The sequence below is a fragment of the Malaclemys terrapin genome, chromosome 2 (assembly GCF_027887155.1).
Source record: "Malaclemys terrapin pileata isolate rMalTer1 chromosome 2, rMalTer1.hap1, whole genome shotgun sequence".
NCBI lineage: Eukaryota > Metazoa > Chordata > Testudines > Emydidae > Malaclemys > Malaclemys terrapin.
Genome location: NC_071506.1, coordinates 287,384,830 through 287,400,347, shown reverse-complemented (window position 1 = coordinate 287,400,347; position 15,518 = coordinate 287,384,830). Strand labels below are relative to the sequence as shown.

The 15,518-nt window shown below is 62.4% G+C and overlaps 1 protein-coding gene across 1 annotated transcript in view; it reads right to left on the bottom strand.

Annotated features, from left to right (window-relative positions):
- The window catches only part of AGAP3 (ArfGAP with GTPase domain, ankyrin repeat and PH domain 3), a 173,802-nt gene that overhangs the window by 4,645 nt on the left and 153,639 nt on the right, over positions 1-15,518 (bottom strand). Inside the window, exon 14 of the mRNA XM_054016984.1 lies at positions 196-350. Coding sequence (XP_053872959.1) covers positions 196-350 — 155 coding nt within the window. The remainder of the gene's footprint in view (positions 1-195; positions 351-15,518) is intronic.

The following is a 15,518-nucleotide window of genomic DNA, read 5'->3' as shown; positions in this document are numbered from 1 at the left end:
GGGTGAGGCTGGGGTGCATGGGGGCAGGCACCAGCCTGGGCGGGGTGGGCCTGGCCTGCGCAGGGGTGAGTGGAGCAGGCGCTGATGGGGGGGCCTAGGCGAGGAGGGACCGTGGTGGGCAGGGGTCAGCCCACTCAGGGCAGGGTGGGGCACAGTGGGACGACTGTCAGCCTGGGCAGGGAGGGGGTCCCTCACCTTGTTCTTGCTGCTCTCACAGCCCTGGAGGCTGGCCAAGATCTGGCTCTCGATGGCCTGAACCCACAGCTCCCGCTCCTCGGACGTCGAGGCCTCAAAAAGCCAGGTCTGGCCCGTCAGTGACACGATGATGAACTCGAACGACTCGTCTTGTTCTGGAACAGAAGGGAGGGGTCACTGCGCCGGCCCGGGGGGGTGATGGGGTCACTGCACCGGCTGGGGGGGGGGGAATGATACTGCACCAGCCTGGGGCTGGGTGTGTGATGGGGTCACTGTGCCGGCCCATGTTCTCTTAGGAGATCGGCATCCAGATCTGCCCGTCACGGCGACTCAGCAACTGGGGCACCTGGTTGGTCTGACCCAGTATGGCCGTTCTCATGTGCTCAGGGATGGTGAGTGTGTGGAGAGCGGGAGGGGGCCCTGCTGAAGGTCTCCCTGGTGTGTGGGGGGCGGGGGGGGGAGGCTCTGCTCAGGGTCTCCCTGGTGGGTGTGTGGAGGGGTGGGGGGGCCCTGCTGAGGGACTCCTTGGTGCTGGGGTGGGGGTTTCTCCGCAGGGCCCCCCCGGGGTGGGTGTTTCTCCACTCACACCCTGAGTTCACACGGGGTACGTGTCCCATCTCTGCACCCGGATGCCAGCGTTCGCCGGTTATTGCCCAACTTGAGCAGTTAGTGCAGCAAACGACTGAACGACGCAGGGCCCGAATGGAATGACTAATAAACGTTATGTCACAGCACACGCTTCAGCTCATAGCAAAATGATTTGTAATTACCTAATTAGCGTTATGCAAATAACACCCTCATCTCCATAATGTGCCTTCCCAGTTCTCTATTAAAAGCAGGGAGCCAACCGCGCAGCTCCGGAGCCAGCGGGCAGGTTGAGGGGCTGGGCCTGGAGCGGGCCAGGGCTCTGCTAGCCCCGGGTCTGGAAGTGATGGGGCCCCCTGGCCTTCGCTCTGCTCTGTCCTCGGCCCCCACCCCGTGAGCTGCAGCCAGAGCTGACTCCCCCAAAGGGCAAATGGGACACTTCAGCTGTGCAGAACACCCCCAGAGAAAGAGGGGGGCCGGCCGCCACTCCCGCTCAACTTCTGCATTGCTGGTGAGGCTCACAACCCCTCCTCGCAGCCTGGGAGAGAGGGGTCCAGCCAGGGCATCAGCAGCAACGGCAGGTCCCCACTACCGCAGTTCTACACACATCCAAGGCAGTGAACCGCAAAGCAGCAACCAGCTCCAGCCTGCGACGGTCTCCCAAGCAGCCCTCAGCCACAGCCCGGGGGAGAAGGCAGCCATGGCGGGGGCTGGGGAGCACGGCTCTCTCCATCCATGGGGCTCCCACTCAGCTCAGAAACTCTGCTGGGATGCCTCTCAGACCAATCAGCAGTGCCGAGCCACCGCAGTGCAGCAGGAGGGTAAATGCGGGAGGGTGACGGGCACTCCCCCCCGGGCCGGCGGGAGGGTAAACCCAGGGCTCTGCACCTCCCCAGGGGCAGGACAATGGCACAGGACAACGGCTGGTCTTGGCGAGGGCGGGGAGGCTGCTTCTGGGTACTGACGGGCCACCATCCCAGCTGCTCCCGCCCGGGGGCCTACTGGGAGTTACAGGCCGGGAGGGTGAAGGAGCTCGTCCATCTGGTAGCTGCACCATTGCAAAAGCCGCAGCGGAGCTGAGGCCTGACAAGCCATATGGGGCCGGCTCCATATCGATCTCCTAAGGCAGGTAGGATGTGACTTTACTGGTAGAGTTAGACCGGGCCAAGGCCAAGTGTGGCTGCAGTGAAACTGAGATACAGGGATCTCAGACCTGGGCAGCTTACCCCCGTCCCTCACACCGCCGAGCCCTTCATACTGGGGTAGCTACATCCACACATGGGCCTCACACCCGGATAGCTTACCTCCGTCCCTCACACCGCCGGGCCCTTCATACTGGGGTAGCTACATCCACACATGGGCCTCACACCCGGATGGCTTACCCCCGTCCCTCACACCGCCGAGCCCTTCGTACTGGGGTAGCTACATCCACACAGGGGCCTCACACCCGGACAGCTTACCACTGTCCCTCACACACGGCCGAGCCCTTCGTACTGGGGTAGCTACATCCACACATGGGCCTCACACCCGGACAGCTTACCCCCGTCCCTCACACCGCCAAGTCCTTCGTACTGGGGTAGCTACAACCACACCTGGGCCTCACACCCAGACAGCTTACCCCCGTCCCTCACACAGCCGAGCCCCCTGCTCCGAGCTCTTTGCACTGGGGTAGCTACACCCTCACAGGGTTGTCACACCCAGACAGCTTACCCCGTCCCGCACATGGCTGAGTCTCCCTGCTCCTAGCCCGTTGCACTGGGGTAGCTACACCCACAGCCGAGGTGTAAGTCAGAGGGCTAGCACTCGTGTGTGTAAGCAAGGCCTAGGAGCCGCCTGTCCTAGCCCAGGGCTCCTTGGGAGGAACCCCTCCTGCCTCGCATGCTGTCCCCCCGGGGGCGCTATTGCTACCCCTCGGAGCATGGCCATGGGCATTTCCCTCCAGATCTGGGTTCCTGCCTGACCCATCCCAGCATCCTGCCCGGGCAGGGGCCTGCTTTGCTCTATGGGCACAGCCCACTTTTGTGAGAGACTCGAATCCAAGAGGAACAGAATTTAGGTGTTCGGCTCCGGGCCAGTCCTCAGGCTCCGGCGGCTTGGAACACCCCCACCCTGCTCAGCTGAGAAGTTACTGGAGAGGACTGAACTGCCCGGTTTGGTGCCAGCTCACTGCCCGGGCCCCATGCTCCAAGTCTGCCCCCTCCCAGGGGAATGCCTGTGTGCTGACCCCATGGGGACAGCTTGGCTCCTGACCCATAGCCCCCCTGTTCTCCCCACCCTGGGCTCCGCGCTGCCGGTGCCTCCATGCCTGACCCACAGCCCCCCTGCAATCCCCACCCTGGGCTCCACGCTGCTGGCTATCCCCAATCCTGACCCACAGCCCCCCTGCAATCCCCACCCTGGGCTCCGCACTGCCAGTGCCCCCATGCCTGACCCACAGCCCCCCTGCAATCCCCACCCTGGGGTCTGCGCTGCCAGTGCCCCCATGCCTGACCCACAGCCCCCCTGCAATCCCGACCCTGGGCTCCACGCTGCTGGCTATCTCCAATCCCAACCCACAGCCCCCCTGCAATCCCCACCTTGGGTTCCACGCTGCCGGTGCCTCCATGCCTGACCCACAGCCCCCCTGTCCTCCCCACCCTGGGGTCTGCGCTGCTGGCGATCCCCAATCCTGACCCACAGCCCCCCTGCAATCCCGACCCTGGGCTCCACACTGCTGGCTATCCCCAATCCCGACCCACAGCCCCCCTGCAATCCCCACCCTGGGCTCCGCACTGCCAGTGCCCCCATGCCTGACCCACAGCCCCCCTGCAATCCCGACCCTGGGCTCCGCGCTGCCGGTGCCCCCATGCCTGACCCACAGCCCCCCTGTCCTCCCCACCCTGGGTCTGCGCTGCCGGCGATCCCCAATCCCGACCCATTGCCCCCCTGTTCTCCCCACCCTGGGTGCCATGCTGCTGGTACCCCCATGCCTGACCCACAGCCCCCCTGTTCTTCCTGACCTGGGCTCCCACCCCAGCTCTACTGGTGCCCCTCAATCCTGAACCACCACATCCCATCTGGATCAGGAGTGGGGCAGTGAGCTCTGGAAAGGGGGCTCTACCAGCTGGCTGGGGGTGGGGCAGCGAGCCTGGGGAGGGGGCTCTCCTAGCTGGCTGGGGGTGGGGCAGCGAGCCCCGGGGAGGGGGCTCTCCTAGCTGGATGGGGGTGGGGCAGGGGGGCTCCCCTAGCTGGCTGGAGCAGAGACTGTCCCAGGGACCAGCCCCTCACACTGAGAGCAGGACTAGTGGGAGTGTATTACGCCAGCTCCATTAGAATTAGTGGGCAGTGGAAATGAACAAGGCAATTCTCTGCCTCTTGATGAGATTTTGATGAGGTTTTGAAGACTGAGCACTGTGCAGAGCTGCCGAGCAGAGCGTGGCGGGACCTGCCGTTGTTAATGTGCGTTAACCCCCTGACCCCATCTCCAATGCCGCCCAGCAACAAGTCCTCCAGCTGAGAGTGAAATTAGCAAGGGCATGGGATGGGCGCGACGGCACACGCAATTAACACGCATGCCACCGAGTGGAGCACAGCTCCCTGGGAGTCCCTGTGGTAAGCCCCGCAGCCCCATGGAGCCAGCCCTGGGGAAGGGAAGCACCCACAACACCAAGTAGTCAGCACGGGGGTAGAGGGACCAGCCCCCCCAGCCAGGCAGCGCAGACTTCCCTTCCTTTGGTGGGATAGCCCAGCTCCCAGAGCGTCCTGGGGCTGGGGAGAGGAGGCAGCAGGAGGATGGATCGAGCTCATCTGGCAGCAACAGGAGGTCTTGGGGCTCCCGGCCCTCCAAGGGGGCACAGGAAGGAAGGGCCAGCTCTGGGCTGGGGGTGACAGAACGAGCGGGATTGGGCTGGTTCCCAATGGGGAGCTGCCTGGGCCTGACTGACTGCACTGACCCCAGAACCCAGGGCCTTGCCCTCCACGGTGCAAGAGCACAACCCCGGAGAGCTCTCCCTCCGCCCGGGCATGCCCGCAAGCACAGAGTACAGCTGAGGGCGCCCTGGCACTGGCCAGGGCAAGTTATGCTGAAGCAGCTGTGGGCACTGTGCTGGGGCCAGTGCGCACAGGCGCAAGGAGTGCTAAGCACCTTCTCTTCTGGACTGCGGGGGCAGCACCCCGCAGAATGCAGGGCACAACCACCTCTCGGCATGCAGGGGGGCAACCCGCACAGCAAGCTGGTACTCCCCACAGCACACTGGGCATAGGGCCTCAGGGGCACGGGGTGGCATCCCCCACAGCACGCTGGGCATAGGGCCTCAGGGGCACGGGGTGGCATCCCCCACAGCACGCTGGGCATAGGGCCTCAGGGGCACGGGGTGGCATCCCCCACAGCACGCTGGGCATAGGGCCTCAGGGGCACGGGGTGGCATCCCCCACAGCACACTGGGCATAGGGCCCTGGGGGTGTGGGGAGGCATCCCCCAAAGCATGCTGGGCATAGGGCCTCAGGGGCACAGGGTGGCATCCCCCACAGCACACTGGGCATAGGGCCCTGGGGGTGTGGGGTGGCATCCCCCAAAGCACGCTGGGCATAGGGCCCTGGGGGCACGGGGTGGCATCCCCCACAGCACGCTGGGCATAGGGCCCTGGGGGCACGGGGTGGCATCCCCCAAAGCATGCTGGGCATAGGGCCTCAGGGGCATGGGGTGGCATCCCCCACAGCACGCTGGGCATAGGGCCTCAGGGGCACGGGGTGGCATCCCCCAAAGCATGCTGGGCATAGGGCCCTGGGGCACGGGGTGGCATCCCCCACAGCACGCTGGGCATAGGGCCCTGGGGGCACGGGGTGGCCTCCCCCAAAGCATGCTGGGCATAGGGCCTCAGGGGCATGGGGTGGCATCCCCCACAGCATGCTGGGCATAGGGCCTCAGGGGCACGGGGTGGCATCCCCCACAGCACGCTGGGCATAGGGCCCTGGGGGCACGGGGTGGCATCCCCCACAGCACGCTGGGCATAGGGCCTCAGGGGCACGGGGTGGCATCCCCCACAGCACGCTGGGCATAGGGCCTCAGGGGCACGGGGTGGCATCCCCCACAGCACACTGGGCATAGGGCCCTGGGGGTGTGGGGAGGCATCCCCCAAAGCGTGCTGGGCATAGGGCCTCAGGGGCACAGGGTGGCATCCCCCACAGCACACTGGGCATAGGGCCCTGGGGGTGTGGGGTGCCATCCCCCAAAGCACGCTGGGCATAGGGCCCTGGGGCACGGGGTGGCATCCCCCACAGCACGCTGGGCATAGGGCCCTGGGGGCACGGGGTGGCATCCCCCAAAGCATGCTGGGCATAGGGCCTCAGGGGCATGGGGTGGCATCCCCCACATCACGCTGGGCATAGGGCCTCAGGGGCACGGGGTGGCATCCCCCAAAGCATGCTGGGCATAGGGCCCTGGGGGTGTGGGGTGGCATCCCTCACAGCACACTGGGCATAGGGCCCTGGGGCACAGGGTGGCATCCCCCCCAGCACGCTGGGCATAGGGCCCTGGGGGCACAGGGTGGCATCCCCCACAGCACGCTGGGCATAGGGCCTCAGGGGCACGGGGTGGCATCCCCCACAGCACACTGGGCATAGGGCCCTGGGGGTGTGGGGAGGCATCCCCCAAAGCGTGCTGGGCATAGGGCCTCAGGGGCACAGGGTGGCATCCCCCACAGCACACTGGGCATAGGGCCCTGGGGGTGTGGGGTGCCATCCCCCAAAGCACGCTGGGCATAGGGCCCTGGGGCACGGGGTGGCATCCCCCACAGCACGCTGGGCATAGGGCCCTGGGGGCACGGGGTGGCATCCCCCAAAGCATGCTGGGCATAGGGCCTCAGGGGCATGGGGTGGCATCCCCCACATCACGCTGGGCATAGGGCCTCAGGGGCACGGGGTGGCATCCCCCAAAGCATGCTGGGCATAGGGCCCTGGGGGTGTGGGGTGGCATCCCTCACAGCACACTGGGCATAGGGCCCTGGGGCACAGGGTGGCATCCCCCCCAGCACGCTGGGCATAGGGCCCTGGGGGCACAGGGTGGCATCCCCCACAGCACGCTGGGCATAGGGCCCTGGGGCACAGGGTGGCATCCCCCACAGCACGCTGGGCATAGGGCCCTGGGGGCACGGGGTGGCATCCCCCAAAGCACGCTGGGCATAGGGCCTCAGGGGCACGGGGTGGCATCCCCCACAGCACACTGGGCATAGGGCCCTGGGGGCACGGGGTGGCATCCCCCACAGCACGCTGGGCATAGGGCCTCAGGGGCACGGGGTGGCATCCCCCAAAGCACGCTGGGCATAGGGCCCTGGGGCACGGGGTGGCATCCCCCACAGCATGCTGGGCATAGGGCCCTGGGTGGCATCCCCCAAAGCACGCTGGGCATAGGGCCTCAGGGGCACGGGGTGGCATCCCCCACAGCACACCCAGAATCAAGTGCTGCGTCTTGGAGCAGAATCCACTTCTGAGATGCCGCTGCCCTCGCCCCCTGGGCCGACACCCCCAGTGCCTCACTCCTCCCCTCCTCCTTCAGGACCCTCCCCAAATTCACCCGTCCCTCCCTCCGCCTTGCCCTGGGGGAAGGGGCCAGGGCCAATGGTGCAGAGGGAAGGAGAGAAAGTGTTGCCAGGTCCTGGCTGGCAGCAGGGGAAGCGGCCCCTGCTCAGACAGTATCACTCCTGCCCAGCCGAGGCCGAGCTGCAGCCCGCCCCTCGCCCCAGGCCCGGCAGCAGGGGCAGACGGCAGGCCCGTGGCTGGGGCTGGAAGGAGCCGCGGGGTGCCTGTTTGCAAGCTGCCAGTGTATCATTGTATCGTGATGAGGTGTTTGGGATATCAACAAATTAGCAGGCGTCGGGGAAGAGAAGGATGCAGGCGCCATTCGTAAATGTCAGCTCGCTGCCTCCTCATTTTGCAGCTCATTAAACCCAATATTCTAACCTGTATTAGTACAACGGGAACAGGCCCCTCCGCCCGCCGAGACAAGCCTCTGGGAGAACCACAGCAGCAGGCATGGACGCAGAGATTCCCCTGCGCTTCCCGCCGCCCCGGGCCCAGCAGGGCCAACAGCGCCCTCCCCTGCCAGCTAGCATGTCCCCACCAGCCAGCCCCCCAAGGACCCCGTCAGCTCCGGCCGCGGGAGGGACCCGACGAGGGTGGGTGTGCTGGGGGGTCAGACTGAGGGGCACCCAGTGAGGGGCCCTGTGGTGTGCGCAGGGATGGTGGGGTCAGACCGAAGGGCACCCAGTGAGGGGCCCTGGGGTGTGCGCAGGGATGGTGGGGTCAGACCGAGGGGCACCCAGTGGGGGGCCCTGGGGTGTGCATAGGGATGGTGGGGTCAGACCGAGGGGAACTCAGTGTGGGGGGGGCGGGGTGTGTGCACAGGGATGGTGGGGTCAGACCGAGGGGCACCCAGTGAGGGGCCCTGGAGTGTGCATAGGGATGGTGGGGTCAGACCGAGGGGCACCCAGGGGTGTGTGTGTGTGCACAGGGATGGTGGGGTCAGACCAAGGGGCACCCGGGTGGGGTGTGTGCACAGGGATGGTGGGGTCAGACCGAGGGGCACCCGGGGGGGGGGGTGCACAGGGATGGTGGGGTCAGACCGAGGGGCACCCAGTGGGGGGGGCGGGGTGTGTGCACAGGGATGGTGGGGTCAGACCGAGGAGCACCCAGTGAGGGGCCGTGGGGTGTGCATAGGGATGGTGGGGTCAGACCAAGGGGCACCCGGGTGGGGGGTGTGCACAGGGATGGTGGGGTCAGACCGAGGTGCACCCAGTGGGGTGGGGTGGGGTGTGTGCACAGGGATGGTGGGGTCAGACCGAGGTGCACCCGGGGGTGTGTGTGTGTGCGCACAGGGATGGTGGGGTCAGACCGAGGAGCACCCAGTGAGGGGCCGTGGGGTGTGCATATGGATGGTGGGGTCAGACCGAGGGGCACCCAGTGGGGGGGGGCGGGGGGTGTGCACAGGGATGGTGGGGTCAGACTGAGGTGCACCCAGTGGGGTGGGGGATGTGGTGTGTGCACAGGGATGGTGGGGTCAGACCGAGGGTCACACAGTGATGGGACAGGGGACATGCACAGGGATGAGGGGGTCATACGGAGAAGCAGACAGTGGGGGGTCAGGTGGGGGGACATACAGTGCAGAGGTGCATGCAGGGGTGGGGGGAGTTGTTCTGGGGGCACACATAGTAGTACGGGGGTTTGGCACATATGGAGCAAGGGGGGGTCGTACCAAGGGGCACACGGGGTGCAGGGCACGTATGGAGCAGGGGGGGTTGTACCAAGGGGCACACAGCAGTGGGGGATGGGGCACATACAGAGCAGGAAGGGTTGTACCAAGGGGCACACAGGGGTGAGGGGTGGGGTACATACAGAGCAAGGGGGGATTGTACCAAGGGGCGCACAGGGGTGGGGGGCTGGGGCATGTATGGAGCAAGGGGGGTTGTACCAAGAAGCACACAGGGGTGGGACACGTACAGAGCGGGCGGGGGGGGGGGGGGGTTGTACCAAGGGGCACATAGCGGTGGGGGGTGGGGTACATAGAGTCCAAGTGGGGTTGTACCAAGGGGCACACAGTGGTGGGGGGCTGGGGCACATATGGAGCAAAGGGAGTTGTACCAAGGGGTGCACAGGGGTGGGTACATACCGAGCAGAGGGGTTGTACCAAGGGGCGCACAGTGGTGGGGTACATACAGAGCGGGGGGGTTGTACCAAGGGGCGCACAGGGGTGGGGTACATACAGAGCAAGGGGGGTTGTACCAAGGGGCGCACAGGGGTGGGGCATGTACAGAATGGGGTGGGTTTACTAAGTGGGGCGCTGGGGCACGTATGGAGCAAGGGGGGTTGTACCAAGGGGCGCACAGGGGTGGGGTACATACAGAACAAGGGGGGTTGTACCAAGGGGCACACAGGGGTGAGGGGTGCGGTACATACAGAGCAAGGAGGGGTTGTACCAAGGGGTGCACAGGGGTGGGGTACATACAGAGCAGGGGGGTTGTACCAAGGGGTGCACAGGGGTGGGGTACATACGGGGCAGGGATAGCTCAGTGGTTTGAGCATTGGGCTGCTAAACCCAGGGATGTGAGTTCAATCCTTGAGGGGGGCCACTTAGGGATCTGGGGCAAAATCAGTACTTGGTCCTGCTAGTGAAGGCAGGGGGCTGAACTCAGTGACCTTTCAGGGTCCCTTTCAGCTCTATGAGATAGGTATATCTCCATATAACAAAGGGGGGGTTGTACCAAGAAGCACACAGGGGCGGGGCACCTACCGAGCATGGGGGCTGTCCCAAGGGCACACAGGAGGGGCAAGGCGTGCATACGAGGTCGAGGGGGCAGGCAAAGGGGGTGGCCAGCAGGGGACTGGGGCCGGCCGCCTGCCATCGGAGGAGGGAGCGCATGAGGACCCCGTTAGGGCTGAAAGAAGGGGCTCCAGGGAAGGGGAGTGGGCGGGTGACGGTGTCTGCGTGGGGCAGGCATGAGCTGAGCGCTAGCAGCCGTAATCCCCGGCAAACTGGTAAATGCAGCTCAGAGAAGTGTTTTCAGCCAGCGAGATGGGCGCTCCCGACAGCCCCTGACAGTCCGCATTAATCACGCCCGGCGCCCAACACAGCTCTTTACTGGCCATCAATTTCCCCCGGGTTTTCAAACTACAAAACAAAGACAAAAGCGCGTCGTTTTGCCGCCGCTGAGAAGCACATTAAGGGGCTGTCAGCTTCTCGCCATGCACCCTGCATCACTCTTTAAGCACATGAGAAGTTCATTATCCCTGGAGCTCTGGCAGCCATGGGGATGCTGGGCTAGGGAGCGTCGCAAAGGCGCCTGCTGCCAGCACATCCCTCGCCTGCTCGCCAGGGCTCCTCCTGGCTGCCGAGAGCCAAGCCAAAGGGCTGGAGTGGCTGGGGGAGCCTAGGGCGACAGGCTGGGGCTGCTGGGTAGGGCTCTGAGCTGGCAGTTCCTGGCCTGCTTCTTCCTGCGGAGTTCAGTGCTGGCCCCTCGCAGCCCGACACTGCTCTCCCCGCTCTGGAGATGCTCTCTCCCCGGCCAGCACAGCAGGTCTGCGGTTTCCCAACGCTCCTGCTGCACTCGCTCGTTTGGTGATGGACCCTAGCAGCCCGATGGCACGCTTGCCATACTTTTGTGATGCTCCCTAGCAGCCTGACACGCCGCTCTCTTTAACATGCGACCATGTAAAAAAGCAACAGCTCGTTTGATTTATGATACTTCAGAACAACTAAGATTCAATTGCTCTGCACGTCCCCAGCTCTGATTACCTCCTAAATGAGATAAACTGATGGCAATTTATCCCAGACCTCCCCAACTTTCCCAGGATACTAACCTGAGACTGGCATCAGCACACGGGGCCAGCGTGCCTGGCAGGGGCCGTGGCTGCAGAGCATGTGCACACACTGCCAGGCAGGGAGAGGGGCAGGATGGGGCAGGGGCCCTGACACTAGGACAGCAGTCATGGACGTCTGCCACTGCCCAGCATGGGAGGGTTGTCTCAGTTCTGGCAAGCGGACTCCAGCCGTCTACATGGGAATATGATTTCCCCTGATGTAAGTGACTTGCTGCAGGCAAAGCCACGGGCACAGTAAGTGCCCTGCTTTGCCCTGCAGAACCACAGTGGCAGGTGGGCAGACCTGTCGGAAGCCTCATGCCTGGGCCTGTCTGACAACAAGCAGCACCCGTGCAGGCAGGCACTAGTGCAGTCTGGGCTGCTGCTGATCCAGGCTGCCGCGGAGAACACAGAGCTGGAATGTGCAACCCCCCAGAGCTGGCAAAACACAGCTTTGGGGGGACGCTCCCCCCTCAACCTCTGGCAAACCCTCCCAGCTCCTTAGCATGGGCGAGAGCCAGCCTCAGTCCTCGCTGAGCAAGGCATCTCTGTCCCTGAAGGCCCAGCCCCCCACCCAGGGGCTCTACGCTCCCAGGGTCACTGTTCCAGGAGGGCCTGGCCATTGAGGGAGAGACCCAGCGCTATGGCTAACAGCAGCGATTCCTGGAGGCCATGACCAGGGCTTACGCCACCTCTGACTATGAGAGAGGTGGGGGGGGGCAAATTATCCCCCATCAGCTCCTGTGGAGTTCTTCCACCTGTTGCTGCAGCACCAGGTGCTGGCCACTGGCCGAGGCGGGGCACTGGTTTAGATAGTGCCTATGCAATGCCTCGGAGAACATCAAATGCCAAATTACCCCCAGCATGGCCCATCCTGCGTGTGACAGTCCGGCTGCGAGCTCACTGGCTGGGGCCGCCCCACGCAGTGCTGTGTCCAGCACTCAGTAGTGTGGAAGGGGGCCTGGCGGGGTGCAGGGAGGAACTTCCCGAGGACGTCTGAGCCTGGGAGGAGGTTCCTGCCTGTCCCAGCCCAGAGGAGGGCTGAGCTGGGCTCCCCCAGAAAGAGCACGTGACTTGGCTGAGGAGGTTTCTGCTGAGTATAGGTGTGACTGAGACATTTCTCAGCCAGGCTACAGAAGCTGCTTCAGACCAAGCAGAGTGGGGCCTACAGCTGTCAGCTACAGGGCTCCTGGTGGCTATGGCTGGACTGCATTGCCACCCTGGGAGCAAACAGGGCTTCTCCTTAGGGGCAGCCCAAACAGCACAAACAGCCTGGGGCGGGAAAAGGCTTTGTCCCACACAGAGAATACCGCAGCTCCTCCCTGAGCCCTCATTAACGGGCCTGTCTTCCCCAGCCAAGGGGTGAGATTCCAGGGAGACTAATAGAATTAGCCCAACTTTTCAGTACTTGGCTTCGCATCCTTATTCTCTTTTTAACATAGGAAATTGTATTAGTAAAGTAAGTTTTAAAAAAAGCACACTGAGAAAACAAAAATTCCACCACGTGGAACTATACTGACCCTACACGGGTCACCATAGGGTTGGGACCTTTAGATCCACAGCACAGACCTTTGCCACCGCACTAAACTGGGTAACTGGTAGCAGTAGAAAGCTGTTATCCTCTATGGGAACTGACGCTGCAGGAGGATGAGACGCATGCCAGCAGGTTTTGCAACTACTGTTGACAGCAGAGGAATGCTGGGACTCAGAAATCCCGGGTTCAACTCCCGGCTGGGGATGGGAGTGTGGCTAGCGGTTACAGACCATGCTGTCCTGTCTCCCCTAACAAGTTGGATATTCAGAAACACTTTTTCCCTAGGAGGGTGGTGAAGCACTGGAATGGGTTCCCTAGGGAGGTGGTGGAATCTCCTTTCTTAGAGGTTTTTAAAGTCAAGCTTGACAAAGCCCTGGCTGGGATGATTTAGTTGGGGATTGGTCCTGCTTTGAGCAGGGGGTTGGACTAGATACCTCTTGAGGTCCCTTCCAACCCTGAGATTCTATGATTCTATGTCCCTCCGTGGCCAGCCCATCCCCCTATGCTCCTGCTCCCACAGCCTTACCCCGCCCTCAGTGTCCCAGCCCCTGCACTGCACTCCCCCTCCTCCAGGCGTCTGCAGCCCGGGCATCAGCAGGGTGAGGGCTGAGCGCACAGGACAGGAGTCCCCCTATACTCAGAGCTGGCGCCTGGCACCACAGTGGCCTCTGGCAGCCGGGAGGGGCAGTGACAAATGAAGTTTGGTACATGACATTTCACTGGCAAATGAACTTTAAAGGGACAGAGAAATGCACATTGAAGGGGAACATTGTAACTACTCGTACACCTGACGGATTCTGAGTTAACTCTCAACCCAGGAACGGGACCTGGCCTCACTGTAGACAGCTCAGTGGAGTGGAGGCCTCTGCTGTGATCAAACAAGCTACCGAGATGTTCGGACGCATAAGGAGAGGGGTTAGGGTTAGATTAGATGGATAGATTGACATAAATCAATGGTGCAGCACCATCCGGATCCCGTGTGCAGCACCATCTCAAAAAGGGTTTGCAGAACTACCGGGGGCTCAGAGAAGGGAGAGGAGATTGATTGAGGGCCTGGAAAAACTCCTCTATGAAGAAAGATTGAAATAACTGGGATTGTTACAGTACAGAGGAGATGAGTAAGAGGGGACATGATAAAGGTCTATAAAATAAAAACTGGTCTAGACAAGGGAGATCGAGAACTTCTCTTTGCCCTGTCTCCTAACACAGGAACAAGGGGAGACGCCATGCAATTACGTGGGAAGTTCAAAACTGAGGTGTGATGAAGTGGGACTGTTCTTAATGTTTCCTCCGAATACTGTGTGGGTGCCTCAGTTTCCCCAATGCATTTCTTAAGTCTCCAGTGTGCATAAATGGCCGACAATCTGTCTCCTAGCAACAAATGGCTGGGGCCCTTTCTGCTGCAAGGAAATAGCTAAAGGTCAACAAAGAGATCAGGAGACCTCCTGGCCCGGGAAAGAGACAAAGGCCAGAGGAGGAGGGGCTAGAGGGGGTTTCAGTTTGGAGCTGGCTGGGGACTGGAAGGGAGGGCAGACGTGGGTGTCTGGCTCGCTGGGCCACAGAATGGACCTGGCTGAGAGGTCCTGTTCTCTGTACCTACAAGCTCTGTTTTAGACCATGTTCCTGTCATCGAATAAACCTGTTTTACTGGCTGGCTGAGAGTCACGTCTGACTGTGAAGTGGGGGTGCAGGACCCTCTGGCTTCCCCAGGACCCCGCCTGGGCGGACTCGCTGTGGGAAGCGCAGGGAGGGGCATATGCTGAATGCTCCCAGGAGAGACCCAGGAGGTGAAGCCGTGTGAGCTCCTTGCCCTGAAGACGGTCTGCTCCGAGGGAGAGGAGGCTCCCCAGAGTCCTGACTGGCTTTGTGGGGAGCAGTTCCAGAGCATCGCCCGGGGACTCCGTGACAGGGGGAAATACTTTTTCACAACAATGCATCCTTAGACAGTGGAACTCCCTGTCCCAGGCAGCTGCTGAGACCAAGACCCAGCCAGGTTCAAAGACGTACCGGATGTTTATATGGATATCCAGAATTTCCAGAGTTGTCATAATTAACGCTAACAATTTTGGACGGGATATTACAGCTCATGCTTCAAGGCTCAGAGATTGCTGTAACTACGAGAGATCAGGCTGAGAGCTCGCGTGGAGGAAAACTTATCCCCATCTGCTACTGTGGGATTCTTATACCTTCCTCGGCAGCACCTGATGCTGCCACTGTCACCGGGTCCTGGGCCAGCTGGACCTCCGCTCTGATCTAGTCTGGCCATCCCTACGTTCCTCAGCCCTGCTGAGGCCTGGTCGCTACAGATGGAGACAACAGAGAATTTCGCAGTCGGGGAAGATTTTCACCAGGATAGCAAAGGGCTGCAACCCCTGGGCCAGAATTTCCCCTGGCAAATGTCAAGGCCGACTCAAATGGGAGATGCTGGAGCTTCTCAACGCAATAGATATCAGAGCTTTTTAACTCATATGTTCCTGAACGTTTCTCAGAAAGCTTGGCCTGAGGCAGCCAGACACAGTCCCAGAATTAAGGCCAGAAGGCACTACCAGACCATCTCCTGTACATCGCAAGCCACTAAGCACGACCCAGCACACACCCACTACGCCAGCAACCACAACAGGTCAAAGTACTGCAGCCCTCAAGAGACTAACCTCCTGCGTGCCAACGCCGAGCACGGGAGAGACCAGGGGCACCAGCAGTGGCAGGGGATGGAGGGAGTTCGCACTTGGGATGGGAAGTTCCAATCGCTACAGTCAGGCACATTTATAAGAAAATAGGATCTTACACTGGCAGGAGTCTGGCAGCCTCTCCTCTGGCCCTCCCAGGTCCGCCGCTGGTGTCAGAAACAAACATACACCCAGAGCAGCAGCTGGCA